Source organism: Lepisosteus oculatus, chromosome 10 (assembly GCF_040954835.1).
Source record: "Lepisosteus oculatus isolate fLepOcu1 chromosome 10, fLepOcu1.hap2, whole genome shotgun sequence".
In the NCBI taxonomy this organism is placed as follows: Eukaryota; Metazoa; Chordata; class Actinopteri; order Semionotiformes; family Lepisosteidae; genus Lepisosteus; species Lepisosteus oculatus.
Window position 1 is genome coordinate 8,402,250 of NC_090705.1, and position 20,140 is coordinate 8,422,389.

At 39.3% G+C, this 20,140-nt stretch overlaps 1 protein-coding gene across 2 annotated transcripts in view; it reads left to right on the plus strand.

Annotated features, from left to right (window-relative positions):
* The first annotated feature begins 1,121 nt into the window (after window positions 1-1,121).
* LOC102694431 (intermembrane lipid transfer protein VPS13B) overlaps window positions 1,122-20,140 on the plus strand; it is a 325,472-nt gene continuing 306,453 nt past the window's right edge. For both annotated transcript variants that reach the window (XM_006636105.3, XM_015357899.2), the window contains exons 1-3: window positions 1,122-1,236; window positions 2,241-2,409; window positions 6,079-6,222. In XM_006636105.3, coding sequence (XP_006636168.2) covers window positions 2,263-2,409; window positions 6,079-6,222 — 291 coding nt within the window. In that variant the 5' untranslated portion in view covers window positions 1,122-1,236; window positions 2,241-2,262. The remainder of the gene's footprint in view (window positions 1,237-2,240; window positions 2,410-6,078; window positions 6,223-20,140) is intronic.

Here is a 20,140-nt window from a genome sequence, read left to right on the forward strand (position 1 = left end):
ACAAGTGTCTTAACTATCTCTTTATTTGTCATTGTTCACTGTCTGCTCAGGTACATTCCTTTACTGGGTCATTTCATGGCACAATATTTCATTTTAAATGTAAAAAGCCTGTGAAGATAGTTAAGTAATTTTAATAGTAATCTGTTTTGGGATTTTAACTCCTGTCTTACTCTGAGTAGGCATGTTCCTAATAATTCCTTCGTGCACCTTTTTATTTACACGAATTGTGGCCTTTTGTGGCTAATGTTTTATGATGGTTTACTGTTAAAAAAAGCTTTTCTTTTGTGGGGTCAGAAAATGAAGAATTTACCCCTGCAAGAGAGGGGTAAAAATGATTATGGGAGATTTTCTGAAGTGAATTAAATGTTTTTTATATATTTGATTTATGTTCCAATAACACAGAATGTGTTCACTGAAAATCTGTACTGAACTTTTCAGCCATTGCGTGCAGATTTGGAAAACACGGCTTCATAAATATCAATAAGCATTGAGTAGTTAGGTACATAATTGTCTTAAAATGATCAGTACAGTACAGTAGACGTTAGCGATAAACAGCATAAATACCACGTAACGTAACTTTGCAATTATCAATTTTCCTTTGCAAACAACATGTATTCAGTTCTCTGACAGGCTTTGATTGCGCAACTTTAATGTATTTGTATACATACGCCGGCTAACGTTCGTCTAACAGGAGAGCTTTTCTTTTTTTTTTTAGCCTGCCTCATCCTGTAACATTTTTTTTTAATTTTTAATTTTTAGAGAACAAAACAAAACCATTTTACAAATAAACATCCATTATTCAGCCTTACATTGCAGGCACAAATTAACAGGAGAGCTTTTCACAGCTGCTAATTCAAAAAAAAGTGAAACAATCAAGTTTCAACAATGCACGTTTTTTTTTACATTGTTAATTTAGTTAAGATTAACGTCCACTTATTGGACAAACCGTAAACCCCCACTGGAGTGCTTGGTGGACCTGACTCCAAAGCCAACCAAACACATTCTACCGAACTCCTTGCTTCGCAGCTCTTAATACCATAGATACTCCAGCACGCCAGCAGGGTTGCCCTTTAAAGGAAATGACCTCACTTGTGAATGCCGGAAGTGCTGTTGTGCGGAAGAGTAACATGGTGACGTTGTTACAGAGCCGTGCAAGTGGTTCGCTGTTGATGTTGTGCTCTTGTCGGAATGAATAGTAGTATAGTTGCGGAAACTTTAAGGACTTGACTCAGTAAAGTAAGAGTTAATGTATTATTTTAAGTGTAGCCTTTACTCGGAAGCCCTTTGTTTAAATGTATATGCGGTGTTAGAATGTGTTTCTTGTCATTGTGATGTGAAGTTTGTTTATTAATTGCACAGTGTCGCGCAATAAGCATTTCGGCAGAATGCAAAGAGCTAAGGTTAACAGCTTGAGTCCTCTTGTGCATGTTTCTCGCTGGAATCGGTATACCATTTCGTTACTACAGTTTTCAGATTCTCTGATATTCTTGGATAATATCCTCCAAATAAAACTCCTGTCAACATTTGGGTTTCTATGCAGTTAAATTGTTTTACCAAAGTATAAGATTTACTTCAGGAACAGGCTGTATTTGTATTTGTGTATTTGCTTCTCTCCACTTTCTATTAATATTAGATAAATGAATTAAAGGAGTTGGCTGTACTTTTGCTTCAGACAGAAATTCCGGCTTTCATACTAAGACCAAGTTACACGCACGACGTCTGTCGATTTTATGTTTGTCCAAATTCCGCCACTGTTCCCGTGTTCCTTACAGTTGCGCAGATCAGCAGCTGTGGGGGGGAAATTGCTCTGCTTTGGGTTGCACCTTTATTTGTCATTGGAATTAAACAGTCAATTCGTAATGTGCATTCAGCTTTAAGCCTAAGGATCTCTGAAAAGGAGAGTTGTTTACTCTCATACCATAGGGTTATTCATTTGTAATCTTTGTCTTAGGGCAGGTGTTGTTAGGACAAACGCTTAAGGCTATCCATGCTTTAATTTGCAGTCATGATACCACAGCAGAATCGGAGAGCCCAGCACTGCGCTGGGTGTATTTTTGTTTCTAAAAAGTTGACAGTTGACTGCATGCCATTGCGAGTAATGGACATTAAACAATGAACGTCTGTGCGGATGAAACTGAATTATTTGTCTGCAGTGTTGCTTGTTGTTGTCCTGTGTCTAAAACGTTTCGCCCATTTGCCGTCAGAAACGGTTTCACCCAGGTCTTTCTTTCCACCCGCAGTGTTAAAGGCATTCCATCCACCATGTTGGAGTCTTACGTTACTCCGCTGCTGATGAGCTATGTCAACCGCTACATTAAGAACCTGAAGCCATCGGATCTGCAGCTGTCGCTCTGGGGCGGCGATGTTGTCCTCAGCAAGCTGGAGCTGAAACTGGATGTCCTCGAGCAGGTAAGATGTAGCCCCAGAGACCCTGCCTGGTGTGTGGGTTTGCATTGTATACGAGGGCAGGAAAAAAACGAAAATAAATTAAGCTGCCATTGTGAGACAACGGGGTCATGCTCTTGAGTGACACAACGTAGACCTAACTTTTCGAAAATCCTCAAAGGCACTGACGAAACGGACTTCTTCAGAGTGAACGGTGGCACGGGAACCAGAGAACGACAGAGGAAACTAAGTGTATGAGCATTTCAAACTGAGCACAGGAAGCACCCAGAATTGTACCCAGAAGACAGTGGGAGTGCGGGAGTGTAGAACAAGCAATCCAGTCAAGTGGTTGAAGTCAGTATCCAGGTTTTGTTTCAAGAAATGGCTGAATAAGATCCTTGGATCATTAAGCTACTAAGCTACAAAATAGTTTCATGCTTGGTGTGCCGAAAGGCCTCCTGTCACTTGTAACTTGGTTCACATCTCAGCTCTGTATGTCTACAGATGTGGAGTGCCTCAGTCAGTGTTTAATTGACCCAGTGAACCCAAGGTGCAAGAGGCTAGACTCGTTCAGAGCGTACTCATTTTGCCTTTGACCGCTACCACTGCTTATAAGGTGCTGTCAGTTGTTAGATTCTGTAGTGATTATGCTGAAAATAGGAATACAGTTGTGTGCAATTATTGAAGTTCTTTAGCCTTCTTGTTTCTTTTTTTAAAATGTGCTGGTGGCTTTGTCACAGGTTTACCATACATGTTTGAAAATAGGCGTTATTTTGCCCCATTAAGTGGTCTGTGTTGAAAGCCTTCTCTTGTGAAGAAAGTCCTGCTACTATATGCTGGCTTGGATCATCCCCAGCTGAAACATAAGTATTAAGAGGGGTAGGGGCTCAGTCAATGCAGGAGCTTGTCCTATATATCGCTAGTTCAAATCGGGGTCTTGATGCTAACTGGGATTCCTAAGGTGACAGTGTGCCTTTGTTGAAGGGGTGCTATTAGTTGGTTAGGGCCATCTGACTGCCAGGCATTGACTCTCGCGAAGTCCCAGCTGCCTGCAGTGCTATCGGTTAAATCCAGTCTTTGCTAGCTCCCCTGCTAGGCATTATGAAGCTTCCTGCGTGTCAGTGGCTCTGCATGTCTGCTCATCTCATTCAGTTGCTGCTGGAAGCTGAGTCTTAAACCAATTGGTGGCTGAAGTAATGGGTCTATAGTAATACTGTATATAAGATATGTCCCCATACAATAATATATTGGGCCTTTTTGAATAGCCATTACAGCCTGACCAGTGAAACAACAGTGGACTGCTGTCCTTCTGCCTTTGTTTTATTTTAGGGAGAGTCTAAGCCCTGTATTTAAACTTGATGAATATGGTGTCACAATGCACCTTTAATGAAGTGGGTATGTGTACACATTCAATATAAATGAATATATTAAAGAACTTTGCTTCAGTCTAACCTAAGATGGCTTTCTCTCGTGTAAGTGGGACACGGTGTGTTACGCTATACATTGAAGCCATTGACCAGAGAGCAGAATCTTAGTGGATATGTGTGGTTTTGTTTCTTCAAAGTTTGGGCAGTAGTGCAGTATTAAATAGGAAAGGTCCATTATACAGCAGGATATCAAAGGGATATCATAAGTTATTTTGATTAGCGGTAGTGAATGCTGTGGGAATGTTTTCTGGGAAGTGTAATCTTAAACTCCTGGCAGATTTCTCTCTTTTGCAGTCAGTTTGTCTGAATTTGGATACAATATATAATCTGTAAAGAAATAATTAGAAATAGTCTTTTAAGTGAAATAGTGTGGGTTTAAAAGCAGACATGCAATAAATCCATGACAGCTCTTCCTTCAAAAATACATTTAATTATTAGCTTTTGGCGGGGAAAAGAAAAAAAAAACAAAGATCCTGAGCTAAGTATGCAGTGTGGTTTCATAAGATGTTTTTTCATGGCGTTAGTGCATTACAGCTTTAAAGCTGTTATTAATGCTTTACACTTACACTTGTCCCACATGAATTACTCTTTATAATTTTCTTCTCAAAAACACATGATAAATTTTACTTTAGTGTCTGTTGTGAAGTTACCCCAAGTTTTATAGTCTTTTTTTATAAAAGACAGAAAAATGAAAAATGAATGGGGCACATTTGTTTTTAACATTATGATGCATTTCACGGTATGGCGGGGCTCTGTTTGAGGTGAGAATGCATTTGGTTTTGAAAGACTGGAGGAATTAAAAGCCACAGTCTGCTTGGACCACCATGGAGGCACTTTTGTATGAGGACATCCTACATCCTCAAATGAAAAACAAAAGCTACTTCTGGTCCAAGAGCTGTTATTATGTAATAAAATACTGAGAACATTGGTTAAGAGACCCCACACAATAAAAGTTGGCAAATTCCCCAGAGATCCAGTGATCAACTTGTAAAAAAAAAAAACAACACAATTCCATCTGCAATAACACCGTTACCTTATTGCATAAAGTATGTAAAAGGGGCAATGAAGTACCCAATCCCGAAACCCAAGTGCTTCTTCACTTTTGAAAATAATGGAGCTTCTCCTTTTTAAATGCTTTTTTTTACACTTTATTCTCTCCCTTCACCTAAGTCATTGTACAGGATTGAGCTCGCCGCAAGAGTTCATGCAAGAACAGGAATGCCACACACTGTTCATCCCCAGCCAGGGTTCCACTGCCGGGCACAGTGAGGGTCCTGCATGACAACATAAATAAGACGTGGCCCATTTGGCCTATTGAGTGCGTTTGGTAGTTCCCAGTTAATTGGTCCAAGGATCTCCTCCAGCCATTTCTTGAACAGCGTCAGGACATCGGCTTCAATGAAGGTGGTGTAGGGGTGTAACCCCGGCGTCCTGGCCAAATTTCCCATTGGCCCTTACCAATCATGGCCTCCTAATAATCCCCATCTATGAATTGGCTTCATTATTCTGCTCTCCTCCCCACTGATAGCTGATGTGTGGTGAGCGTTCTGGCGCACTATGGCTGCCTTCGCATCATCCAGGTGAGGCTGCACATTGGTGGTGGTGGAGGGGAGTCCCCATTACCTGTAAAGCGCTTTGAGTGGAGTGTCCAGAAAAGCGCTATATAAGTGTAAGCAATTATTATTATTATTATTATAATTATTAATTATTATTAATGACAGAGAGGGGCAACGTCTTCCACGCCCCCATCATGCTTTGTGCGAAGAACTGCCTCCAGTTCACAGTTTTAATTTGACGTGTGTAGTTTCTGTTTGTGTCCTCCTCGTCCTCGTGCACTGCGTTGTCTTCACCAGCTTCTGGAATCCTAAAGTCACGCATCGCCCTCCAACGGTTGGGCATGACGGCAGCGAGAGTCCAGATTGTTACACATTATTACCTTTGAAGAAAATAAGACTGGACAACTGTCACTTGATTTGGATTTTGACTGTGATCCTGGCACAAACATGGGGAGAAAAAAAACAAAAGGAGATGGGCTGGACTTGTCTCGCTCCTAGACTGGTGTGCCTGTTGTAACAAGTGAATTCCCCTCCCTGGTCATTGCGTAGTCCAAACCGCATGAGACTTCCTTCTCACTTGAAGACTTTCTATCATGGGGCGTCATGATGGATGCTTCAGGCAGCTCTGAGACAGGTTGCAGCTGTGTGAGCTGACCCCCTGCCCCTCCGTTAGCCAAAGTTTGATCCCATGTTTGCTTGTCCTGCTGCAGGAGCTGAAGCTGCCTTTCACTTTCCTGAGCGGGCACATTCACGAGCTGCGCATTCACGTGCCGTGGACCAAACTAGGGTCCGAGCCGGTGGTCATCACCATCAACACCATGGAGTGCATCTTAAAACTGAAGGATGGCGCGCAGGTAAGACACACTACAAGCTATTCGGAGCCGGAAACTTCATTCGGAGCTGGCTAGGCTTTTCCTTATTTTGGGTTCAGCTTTTCTTTTACAGCCTCGTGTCCTTAATGTACCTCTTCTGACTGCATCTCATCACTGCTCAGCCCTGCAATACAGTATCCCCTTTAGATTAATCTTACTCGAAATAAGGCTGCATATGAGTGAATAATTGCAGCATTCCAAGTCTTTTGAAAAGCAAATATATACAACATGTTACTCTGTTTCCATAATTTGGTCATCTTAAGTATTTGTAATCAATTTTTAATTCACAGGCCTACTTTTCATGATGAATGTCAGTGTGGTCACTGAGGACAAAAAGGCTTTTGGATTGACACAGCGTGGTTTTTCGTAATTTTTCTTGTTTTAAAATTTCGTGCCACTGTAAAGGTATAATTGATGTAAAATGGAATTTATTTGCCAGCTGTTATAGCAATAGAGGAGAGTGTCACAAAATGATAACGAGGCAATTGTTAGCTTATCAGTATTGACGTGATCTACGGTTTTGGATTAATATCTTTTGACTTTCGGGTCAATATTCTACTTCTACATAAACCACTTCTTCTCGACAGTCTCTTGTTGAATAGAAATGTATAATATGTAAAAAAAAACATGTTGCTCCACATAGACTACTTACTGGAATTGTGTTTTTCATAAAAAAATTACGACATTTTTGCCCATCTGGCATGAACGGGATGTGCATTTTTCAATAATATACATTAACAAATTAGTCGCCTTGCTGTTTGGAAATATTAATTTTTGCCATAGTTTGTCTTCTTTGACACACACTTTGTTTTGTCCTGAAATGGCGTTTCCCGAAATGTATCTGCAAGTGCAAAGATGTGCTTATTGTGGGGAAAGTGTGATACTTTGTCATTTCCCAGCTGTAGTCATTCAAAGTAACCTGGTAAGAGCTGAAACAAGTATGAATGAGTAGAGAAAAGGCTGGAAAATGCTTGAAGGGGTGTCCAGTGTCCAGTGTCCAGTGTCCAGTGTCCAGTGTCCAGTGTCCAGTGTCCAGTGTCCAGTGTCCAGTGTCCCACTCTGCACCAATATCCAAGTACATCCCAGTGCAGGGGGGCGTAATGTTATACTTGCAGGGACACTTCTGCTGTTTGTGGACCCATTATTTGTCATGTTACACTAAGTGCAGCCTGAGTTGATTGGTTAATCTAAACTGACTGCTTCATCTAGAAATGCAGCTTGCCATTTTAAAGAAACGGCAGCTCGGATTCGCTTGAAAATTATTTCACTTGAATATGTCTAATGAACGAAGTGTTTAAAGCATGAGTCTTTGTAAAATAATGCTGTGCAACTCGTTTGTGTGTTTATTCTTGTCTTTCGGCTTGGGTTGGGTGATGCAGGCTGTCAGTGGACACATAGCGCTGCCGTGTTTTAATTCCATTCATTCACCTGTTTTCTAGCTGCTTCCTCCAGTGCAGGGCTGTGGGGGAGTGGGACTCTATCCCAGGCAAGCAACAAACTCGAGACTGGGTGCACCAGTGGACGGGATGCCGGTCCCTCGCAGCCTACAAACAGACATGCATTCACTCACACCAGGGCCAGTATTTGCAGAAGCCTATCAATCTACCAGTATGTCTTTCGACTGTTAGAGGAAGCCCATGCACACTTGGGGAGAACATACAAACTCCACGCAGACAGTACGCCAGGTCCAGAAAATAGTGCACAACAAGCACTCATCGCTTTATCCTTATTGAAAATATTGGGGAGATCATGGGCATTGCGGTGACTCTGTGGCTAAGGATCTGCACCTGTGGCTGGAAGGTTGCCGGTTCAAATCCTGTGGCCGGCAGAGGAATCCTACTCCGTTGGACCCCTGAGCAAGGCTTTAACCCCAACTGCTCCAGGGGTACCGTATAAATGGCTGACCCTGCGCTCTGACCCCAAACTTCTCTCTACCCGCCTGTGTTGGTAATGGAGAGCAAGCTGGGGTAGATTAATATATATAAATCATCACAGTATTATAGTTTAATAATTTGTAAGCTATTACTTTAGGGTACTCCAGAGTTGTTTTCTGTTCTATTGTTCAACATTGGGTGCCTCTACACTTCCTCCAGTACGGTGCAAAGTGCGTTTTGGGGAACAGCTGTTGATAAATTCTGTCTTTAATATTTTTAACAAAATAGGAAAACAAAACAAAGAGACCAAAAGCAAATAAATCAATGCCTCTTTGTTACAGGCTGATGTAATGCATCTCTATAGTGCCTCTTATTTTGATCTGCATTTTCAAAAGCAGGGAAAAAAATGACTTTGGCGTCGGCTTTAAAGGAGGCTCCCAATGAAGAGCACATTTGGGATCTCGGGGATAAAAGCTTGCCGTCATTCATGCTACCAGAATTAAACATTAGCAAATGCGCTTTTAATTTCCCTGCAAAATACAGACCACTTTCATATACGCTGCTGGGATCCATCACAAAGGTCGAATCAGTACTTCTGCTTTTGAGAAAATTAATTAACAACTTTTGGTGCCTGAATGTGAGCCATTGCATGGATGGCCAGCTCTGGTTCTATGGAAGCACGCCAATCACATTCATCTTGCATGATTGCACTCCATAGTTGACATTGTTTCTCAGTTGGTAGTGCATCATGCTGCTGAATACATAACAGTGTTATCATATGGTCGAAAGACAGGTACTAAGAGAGGTGAGAAAAAAAAGTTCTTCTCCCAATGTTTATTTGTATTTTAGTACCTCATTTGGATAACTCGTTCACTTTGATTTTGCATTGGATACCCCTTAGCATGCCTTCTTCTGGGTCAGATGAAGACGCCACAGAGTGCGAGAGCACTCGATAGTGCAGTGGTTTTCCATGTGAGCGGACACAAAGTAGAGAGCATTTAGATCTGGAGAGTGAAACATAGCAAGTCCTTGACTTTCGCAAGTGAGAAGCAAGAAAATCCTCTTTAATTTCTTGGGACTTGGGAAGTGCTGTACTTTTTGAAGTAAATAATATTTGATCCAAAGTACATATTACAAAAGCCACAGTCTGGACTCTTTGAATGTCCTTTGAAAATTAAGCTTTTTTTTCTAGGACCTGACTTAAATCATATCTGGCACCTCAGTTGCATTGGATTGGATATTTTAAAATGCATGACATTTAAGTGTAAAAATATGTAAATATGTGAATAACAGTTCTGGGTTTTTATAATAACAATAATAGCTTGTTTTTAATTTGTTTTCCCCATGTTAACTGCGGTGTGCCAGTTTAAATTTCTGCGTGCCAGCGGTGTGGATTTCAGCTAGGACTCTGAATTTCAAACCAGAGGGTGGCTGGTTTGTATTCTGGGTGGAATGCTGCTGTTGTATCTTTGAGCAATGTATTGTACTGCAGTAAATGCCCCACTGTGTAACTGCGTCTCCGGGTCATCCCTTTGAAATAGAATTTGTTCTCAACTGACTTATCCGTTAAAATAAAAAAAAAAACATCTAACATCCCTAATCAATGGGGGGTTCCATTGTTTAGTATGGTACTGATCAGCTGGGGAAAGAAGAGGAAGGTGAAGATTATTTTTCAAGAACAGTTAGTTTTGTCCTGCTGGTAATGTGTTATTGCAGTAATTATTTGGCTCAGTAAAAGAGGAACCACAGGTTCAGACATTTGGGCTTTGCTGGGGTGGCAGTGGTGTAAAGCAGCTATGTGTGGGGTTATGACTAAACACCCCCAAATCAGAATTGCCTCTGAGAGGGTCAATATGGGTTCATGATGGTGCTCTGTCTTGATATTATTGTTTTTGTACACCTTTCTTCTAGTCTGTCTGTCTCTTGACTTGCGAAGAACTGTACTTGCCAAACATTTATCTTTAACAGCTGATAAAGTTAACTGTTTCCAGCTGTGTTTTTACCCCCTAGATATCTTCCGTAAAAAGATTTGATCACATTGCAGGTTGTTCGTAAATAAATAATATCGTAAGATTATATCTTTGCCTGTAAGTCTTTTTTCTTAAAGTGGCTGCTATTCTTTCTGAATCATTTGATGTTTCTTGTTCATGCCTGCCATTTTAGTTCCAGTAGCGGACCTCTGTAGTGATTTTCTTTTCCAACATGTGAGTAAAATCAACGTCTCCAATGGTTACTGCCTATTTTCTTTACAGTTCCTGATTTGTAAGACTGCGGTATAGTTTGTATTTGGAATTAGTTTATTAAATTCTGACTTATGTAAGACTCTGGGAACTTTGATTCAAGCTGCGGTCCCTGTGCTTTTATGCTTTTTTACATTGTATAATGTTGGATCTCCATTTCTTTCTCCTTCCTGCCTTTCTGAAAAGCTGCATATCTGCTAATTTATATTTTCATGTCATTGTCTTTTAACCATGTTCCCGTGACTCCAGTTTCATTGTACAATACAAGTTAATGCCGTAACTTGTTTTCTTGTCCCTAATATTCTCAGCATTAACGATATAAGCTCTTAATTACCTGGGGATCTGTTTTGGAATAGTCCCTTTCTTTCCAATTTTCTTTTTATCCCCTGCTCATCACTCAAATTGAAATGTTTTCTTGAATTTGTATGTAGATCTTTGCCCCAAGAAGATCAGTTTTCTTCAGATGTAAACTGCCATGTCTGTGCATCTGGCCTTTGCCATGGAACAGTTTCATGACTGAGAAAGCTGAAGGCCCCTTCAGCACATTGTGTTTTCAGCCATGTGCTTGATCTTGTTTAATACATCCTCCTTTAGGGTATTAAGATAACTTGTGACAGACAGGGCTTTGTGCAACTCACCCCCTAGACAATGCAGTTCTGCTCCTTGACAGAAATGACATCAAGAACAACTTGAAATTTATGGCTTTGCTTATTTCCCCAGTGTAGATATGTAGTGTATTATCTTGCAAGCTGTTGCTGTTAGATGCTAAAACCAAGCAGGGCTGCTAAGTATTTTTACAGATCAATTTTTAAAATGTCTCATGTTAAAAGCCCAATTAAAACACTTCAAATGAGAATAGTCATAATAGGTTAAAGTGTGCAGTCAAACCATTGTAGTTATCCCTTTATTATTCTGGTGACATTGTTTTAGTCTCTACATTATCCCTTGCCCAATACCGGTCGGTTACTGAGAAGATCTGCTTTGCATGAATCAAAGTTATGCTTTTGTTACATTTTTCTTTGAAATTGAAAAGCAAAACACAGTTCCCCTTTATTTAGTGGTCATCTGGCAAATGGCAGTGATTGTTCAAACCTTGACTAGTTGAGTACTTGACAAGCACACGCAGGAACTGGGCCTTGTAGTTCGGAGTTTGCAAAATGACTCCGTTTTGACAGTTGGGGTACCGTCAGGACAGGAATCTGAAAACTATTTCAAGCGGGAGAATTATTTTTCTTATTTAGTTTAGATAAAAACTTTTTATAATTGGAAATGAAGTGTGAAAGAATTTTCTGCTGAATTTATTTGTGCAGAAGAACTGGGTCCTACCTGTGCCACCCATGCTGTTTCCCAAATAGAAAACAGAGCTAAGTGCAGCCTTTTATGAGAAGGTGGAAGTTTCAAGGCCAGATGTCCCATAAGAAACACATTTCAGGAGAAGTCAATTACAGCTAATTATACAGGCTGCAGCAATAGATTTGTAACACATGAGCTTGAGCAGTCCAGAACTAATGGTAAATATCATACTATGCAGATGGCTACTGCTGGAATGATCATATTTCCGTCTTTATGGAAATTTTAGCTTTTTTTGCGCTGCGTACAACTTGAGGTCAGAAGGCACCAGTGTAATGTACTCTCAAAACAAGTATTTGTTACAGATGTTTTTTAAGATTCTTGGTCAAGAAAGGATTTTGGAAAATTGCAGATGACATTTGGACAAATTATTCGGTGGTATGTGCACCCCAAGAGACACAATTTGGACCCACGCCAGTCTTGCAGCAGAAGTCATAGCTGTAGGAATTTAAATGAGCAGCTCCACTTCTTCCCCATTAGAAGGGGGATGCTCTTAGTCCTACTGTTCTTCCCAGTTCCCAGCTCATTTAGACCTAAAGCCAAGGACAGTGACTTTTCATGTGATCTACATCATCTTGTTGTTTATTGCTTTGTAAAGGTAATTTTTTTGTACATCAGAATATCTTCTTGTGTTTTTGCAATAGGAACTCTTTGACAAATGTTTTATTCCTGTCCTTATTTTTTACACTGACAAGAATCAAGTGTGCTTGTCTGGTTCACAGTGTGCTACATTAGAATCATTGAAAGTCTGTATTCATCCCAATTGTATCAGATAATAGATAATACCAGTGCAAGTGTAGAGCACTGCAAATGATATAGGTGCATTAAAGTGCATTGCATGTAAATTCAATTCACAAGTGGTAATGTAGAACAGGAAAATGATCTGCATGATGGGAATTTGGCACAAACTGACATTTTATTTCTTATGATTTTTAGTAGGTTCCTGTTTTTTAAGGCAGAAAAAAACTTTGGTGAATTTGGTGGTAACAGTAACTTGAGGAGAACCTGAGGAATCTGTAATAGAATTTTCTTTACTGTAATTTAAATTCGTAATGAACATTGAGGGAAATACTTTCTTATTCTTTTCCCTGTAATCTGTGAATTTCACTGTAATTCAGAACTCTGCTAAAACTATTGAAACATGTCTGCATCCTCTTTTTTACTTTGCAATTTAGCCTAGATGTTAAGCTACACTAAAAATGTAGTGTAGCCATTCACTTGTTCATTATTTTTAATCGTTTTGAATTGGATACCTCTTATAAGTTATAACAAAACTTGTTCTTGTTCTTTTTGGAAACAAATCCATTTGAATAAAAGTCTTGAGAGAGTTTCGCCCCCTGTGCCTGTTGGTTAATAAACAGCCCTGCCATTATAATTTGAGTAAGACTGGAAATCTTTACACTTTCGGTTCGAGTTTGAGATTACAGAACCCGCTGACAGAGTAATTGCCTCAAATGGTAGGTAATGAGGAGTTTTGCTGCTTAGAAATGGGAACTTTAGCTTATGGCTATTGTTTTCAATAAATGCTGTCAGATGTTTTGCATTAGTTTTGCATACCAGAGTGTGTCTTGTAACAAAGCATCTTCCTGTGTTTTCTATAGTAAGACTACAGAATGTTATTTCTTTTCATTTGTAGTAGGAACACTGTTATTATACAGTGTTATTACAATGTATATGTGTAATTGAGGTAGTATTACAATCTGTACAAAGGCAATAAAAATGAACTCTGTAGCCAATGTCTGTCATTGTGATACAACATTTAAATAACTTAGAATACTCTTTGCTATCGGCTCTTGCAGATTAAATGCATTACACATTGCATTTCATGAAAATGACATTTTGTTATGAAACAATTGAAAACAAATTTACTACAGATAACTTTGGTACTGCACATGAATGGAAAAAATAACACCTGTTGATGAATTTTGCAAGGTATTTACTATTTAGTTTGGAGCGAAAACTAAAAGCATTCTTGACTGTAAGCATGCTTGCCTTTCTGGACAAAAACTGAACATAGATTTCTTCTGGGTAGAATATAGTCCCTTTATTTTCCAAAGTGCGCCTTCTTCTGTAGGGTTTCTGTTTTTGACACTTCCGTTTGGTTGACAGGGAAGATGAAGGCCTACTTGCGCCATGTTTATCTGTCGGGTAACATACAGGAATTAAAACCGTTTTGGGTTTAGTTTGAGTTTCAAGTTGTAATCAAGTAGTTAATTCTCTGCACGTGCAAGGCATGTCTTTATTCTTGGTGAATTCAGATAACGGGCTTAATCGGGTTAAAAGGTAGTTCTGAATTTCTGCACGTGACTTCTCTTAAAAAAGTTCATTAAATGCATGGGCCAAGTACTATTTTGCCCACACAGTTTGATGACGGTATTAAATATTCCCTATTGTTTGATCTGTACCCATCGTAAAGCGCAACGACTTGAAATGCTTAAAGATGAAAAGACAACAGTAAATCTTGCATGGTTTATTAACTGTCATGAAAATATGTATGGGACTCTTTACAGTCAGAATTATTAATAGCCTTAATCAGACTTCTCCAATCTTTTAATTTCACTTTCTTTTGATTGAACTGGCTTGGACTTTTCTTTTGAGAGGGCGAGGGAGTGAGAGCTGGCAGAATAACGACTGCTTTTTACTAGTAAACCTCTTTTCCTTCGGCTAACCCCCTGTATTCACCCGGTGGTGACAAATTGTGGGATTTACAGAGGTAAATAGTTTATTGGCAATAATTAGCCGTGGAAATTCTTTAAAAAGGTTTTTGGCAATTTCTGAAGGAGGAAAAAACATTAAGCAGAAAAGCTGAATTCCACACCCATGCTGACATGACCTTTTTATTGTCTGACAATTATACAGGGCGTTAAAAGTGGTGAAGGATAACACATGAAGAAGAAGGTTTGCAGCATTCCTTGTATAACGCACAGGCAGTTTGTTCAGTGAACCACTTCTTGGTTTCTATAAAACATAAAAAACTGTCTAGCCCACAACAGGGTACTGTCATCTAGCCGAACGGCTTCTGTTGTTAAATTACAGAAAAATAATAAACCTGAAATGAAATTCCTGTAATCTGTTCTCTAGACTTGCGGTGTCTGTGAAATCCTTCTTCTATATTTAGCCAACCGTAGCGGTGAAATGGTACCAGGGTTTTTTTTCGGCTGCTTAATTAAAGAGTTAATCACCAACGCTGCAAGTTAGCAGGGCCGAGGACATTTTTTTATGTACGGTTAAACTGCGCCAGATGTTTTTCGAAGAGGTGTGATTATAGACTTGCGACGTGGATTAATTCGGCGCACAAGTGTGGTTCCACAGTGATTGCATTCAAATACAATATTATAATGAGGCAAAGACCAGAGTTTCTGCGGAGGCCTTGCAGGTTTTGGCAGGAGGCTCTCTGCGATCTGGAGTTTTACTGCAGCCCGTGGATTTTCTCCTGATGTGTTGTATCTGATTGATGCTTTGCCACGGGATGCTTGTGGGAGGTTCCTTTAATACTTGTTGGTTTGGCTTCAGTTCAGGGGCCTTTCTTTATAGATTCCTTCCAAACTATTTTTAGTGCCCTTACAGTCCCCCCCCTTATAAATAATGGATTTGCCTGGTGAATTAGAATGCCCTTTAACTTCTAGACAGTAAACCATGCATATAATTCCTTCAAGTCCAGAACATCTTATTTTTTCAAATGTAGTTTCACTTGCCTAGTTATTTCATATACTGTACACACACATCTAAATTTAATGAACCCGTATGTCGTTATAATGGACTTCTTAATTTAATTTTAAGAATACATTTTCGATGTATATCATTTTCTTTTCAGGTTGCTTTTTTTATTTGTTCTCTGGGGAAAAAAAATTCTACTTGAAGTTTAAATTCCTAAACTCAGTTCCATCAAAGAGGTTTCACCATTCAGTGATGCGTGGTGGTGGTGATGATGATAATTATACATAGCATCTCTAAAAGCAGCTACAGTAAGAACAAAAAACAAAAATAGGAGATACAATTTAAAACAAAAAACAAGGGTTTTGAGCACTGTCGAAGATGCCAAGGGGAAGACACAGGCATCAATTGAGCCTTTCTGAAGAAGAAGATTTTGAGTCTGGTTTTGAAAACTCACTTGGAAGGTGACTCTCTGATATCCTTGAAGACAAAATTCCAGAGCTCTGGGGCAAAGCATGAAAAGGCCTGTCACCCATAGTACTGTGTGTAGACAAAGAGAAGACCAGAGTCAGATGAACGAGGTTGTGAGGTGGGGAGTAGGAAGATAAGTCAGACAGGTACTCGGTTGCCAAGCTTTGGAGAACTTTACAGGTGACCATGAAAAGTTTGGTCTTGACAAAAAACCTGATAAGAAGCCAGTGCAGGGACTCCAGGACAGGAGTAATGCGATCACTTGCAAGTGACCTGTTCAGGATTCTGGTTGCTGGATTCTGGACATGCTAAAGTTAGTAGGACGTTGCAGTAATCAATTCTAGAGAAGATGAATGTGTTGATCTGCTTTTCAGCTACAGTCAGAGACATCATATGATGTAGTCGGCCAATGTTTCTTGGATGGAAGAATTGTTTTTACAATGGACAGGATGCAGCAGAGTCACTTAATTTTATCATACAGTGTATCAGGGAGTGTAACTTAAGCACAGAACTGGAAAAACAAATGACCTTCCTTGTTTGAGCCCTAAGCTGTTTAAGAAGCTCATTTGAGTAAAAACTGTTAGCACTGCAGACAAGTGCCTTATTTAACAGTGAGGCAGTACTTGCATGAAGATTAAATCTGTTATCCTATCTTTCCTTCTGTTTTCTCTGCTGCTCTGCATGCATTTTATAGATAAATAAGCCTGGTATTTACCCTGCTACATAAGATTAAAAAAGAATTAACGGATTTTGGAGAGTTGTAATTGGACACTGTGTACAGGATAATCCCAGCCAATAACTTCTGAAAATATTCTCATACTCAAGTCATGGAGAGAAATCAGAATTATAGAAACAGAAATGCATTAGTGACTCCCAATTATGTGTGATCTGAGAGTGTTTTGTTTTGCACTAGTACTCAAAATTGGGTATGAGCATACATTTCGTGCTGCTTCGTGCTTTTTAATGAAGATCAGAGCTCAGCATCGGTACTGGCCAAAGTATTGTGTGGGGGTTCCCCAGCTTAAAAGCAAGCAATTTCCCCAGATGCATACAGTTAACATTGTTTCTGTCTTTCTGTTAGACTTGTCAGAACCTCAAATGAAGAATTATTTTAGAATTTGTCTGCTTTCTTCCTGTTCATTTGCAAGGGCTCAGTCCTTCATTCTCCATATTAAGAAAACACAGGGTTGTATATTTTCATATAGCCTTCTAAGCGAGACAGATGCAGCACAGTGCACTCTACCGACAGGGTCCAGCTGACAGCCTTCATTGTTTTTTTAATGCCTTTTACATTAGTTCAGCTTTAATAGGCTCATGATTAGTCTATTTTACGCTCCTGTTTTGTCATTTCGTGTCTGAGCCGCTGTTTTCAATAAAATTAGTCCTTCACTTTAATTTTTAAGTCCACGTTAAAGTCACATCTCCAGCATCGTCCCAAAAAATCAAAGCACCCACCGTACACAGTAGTGATATGGAAGTAATACCCATTATTTGTTGCAAGTAAAGTTTCAAACAGTGCACATATTTAATCTCCAGAATTGTCTGCATGACTTCAGAATACATTGCAAAATGCACTGCGGGCTTTTGGTTTGCCAACCATTGGTAATTTGATCACCAAGACCAAGAGTCTACACGTGCTGTGAATATGTAATTTCAGTTATGATTTTTCTTACATATGGAGTTTGATGATTTGCCATTGTTTTTTTTTAAATTAAAAAAATATTTTATATCTTAGTGCACTGTGTGCATCAAATTCTAATTCCAGTGGTAGTGCTCTGTTTTTTGTGTCCGTGATTAATAGTTTTTGTGATTATAACTGTTTTTTTCCTTCTGATTGCTCATTGGTATTGTGTGTGTGTGTGTATATATATATATGCTAAGGAAATGAAAAGCTTGTGATGTACAGGGACACCTAATAATGTGCAACTATTTTTTAAATTTGTTTATTCCCATGAAATCCCTAATCCTGAGAGTGAGCTATTGAGTGGGAGCGCTTATATTGTTAGGGCCTCTTTTACAATTAATACAATGTGATTTATTATCACTCATCTGTGAGTTTTATGGGGAGTCTTTATTTTTAAGAAACAAACCAGAGCTTCTGTCTATCTTTTTATTTGTGTTACTCAGGTGGTACAACTATGCTAGACTGGTTTGGTCATTCACATCTGTAAGCCTTTTTGGTATTACAATGTAGGATATAGTCTACCATCCATGTTTATCTTTCATATTCAACAGTAATCAAAGTATTTTACAACTTCTCTGACAATCTATTCCTCAGATCATTCTCAGTTTGCTTGCTTAGAGTGCTCAGATTGCTTACAAGTACTGCAGCATCAATGTATTTTCTTAGATGTGCGTGCTAGTGAATACTGGTTTTTGTTCCTCTAAGTCTCCTCTAAGACATTATCAGTTCAAAATAACAGGACTAATTTAATATTTTGTAGTCGTGTACCACACTCTATGAATCTCGTCGACACTCTGTAAAAACTGGAAGGAGATTTGGCGATTCATTTGTTCGGAAAAAGCTCATATCTTTTGAATCCCGGGGTAAATGTATGCAGTAGCCGAACCAGTCATTTCACCATGTGAAATAAGAAAATCATGGTCATGTGAAAGAAGAAAAATTTACCGCAAAGTCAATTTTTCAGGTTCTGGATTTTCCCAGGCAGTGGCTGTTAGGAGTTAGACTTCCTAGCGTCTCCATCTCTTTTTATGCCTTTTTCAATTTAGAATTGCTAAAGGTTAACCCACTCAGCTTGCTGTTAGTACCCCAGTACCCCAACACGGGGGAACAGGGACTGTGCATGCTATCCTGTACTGAGAACGCTGTTAAGCAGCTCCTCTGTGCTAGCTCTCTGTCAAATGGCGGGCGGCATCTTTTTGCTACTGAAGAATACTGCAAGCTCACAGCTGCCAAGAAAGCCCCTGTGACAGCTGTGGCAAGTTGAAGATACCCATGCTGTGTCAAGTCCACTTGACAAAAACTTGGCCTGGGGTGAGCCGTACGCTGCACGAATCGCAGCGTGCTTACAAAGTTGCCAAGGCCTGAACTGGCAGAATGTGGCCCATTGAGCTACAGCAGATGTACTTTCTGAACTCATGCGTTTACAGGTTGAGTCACCTGTGAAACCCACGACCGCTGTATTTTTTTTCCATCCGATTTCAGATTTTTGTCTTGCGCTGTGGGTTGCTAAGATCCTGCCTTCCATATACTTTTAAAATGTTCTATGTTTTCCGTGGACTCAGCTGCACATTATTGAATGCAGACCTCACATTTATCAGTCTAAAATCTTCTTGCCTTGGTGCTTGAATGCATTTTGTAAAATGCACATGGAATGGAACAAAACCATGTGTCTGTGGAAATGATACAGACTGTGTATGTAGTAATATAGTAAAACTAGGTCATATACTTATATCAGTTATAAAAAAACATGACCAAAAATGGGCTTCAGTTAACTCTGTTGTAGGGATTGTTTCCTGGTGACACATTTTATCACTTTTCAGTATAATTCTTTGCATTCTGAGTGCTTTGGGTCACAGTAGATGTAAAGACACTTTGCTCCAATGGGATCCTTTTTTATCTGAACTTTTTTAAAACGTGTTTCAGGTATGAAATAGTCAAAGTGCATGTTTTCTGCAGCACAGTATGTTTTTCAGGAGGTGATGTGTGATTTTGTTGATAATATGCTATTTAATGCCTTGCATGTGAAAATGCTGTACAACAATACAGAGAAAAAACAAATAAAAAAATCTTAAAAGACTTTGTCTTTTCAAATGTAAATGTCTTTTTTTATTATGACCGAAGGCATCCACATTCTACAACTTAAGTTAGAGTGGCAAACAATGTAAAGAAAATAAACCTCAGTTTATTATTTATAAGTATTAGAATTCGGTATTGAGAAAATCACTTCTCCTCAGTAGGTGATATTTTCTAGTTTCTTCCTGTTTTTATCTTATGGGAGAGCATGTTTAGGGAGACTCTTTAATTGTCTGTGTAATATTGTAGTGAATACTCATGTATATGTCTGTCCATGGTTCTGTAATTTAGGTGATATCAACATAGGATTATAAAATACTGTAGCAGCAGCAAATGAAACTTGAAAAGCTTAAGATAAAATTTAGGACGGGGCAGACACTTGATTGGTGAGAGTTAATGTAGACAAGTACAGATGGTGTTGCATGTTGGTAGCAAAAACAGACTAAGTGCAAAATGGCAATTGTTGAGCTTGAAGAGGCTGTTTTGTTGACAGATCATTTATATTGTCTTGACAATCCAGGGAAGCAATAAAAAGGCAACTATAAGATTTATAG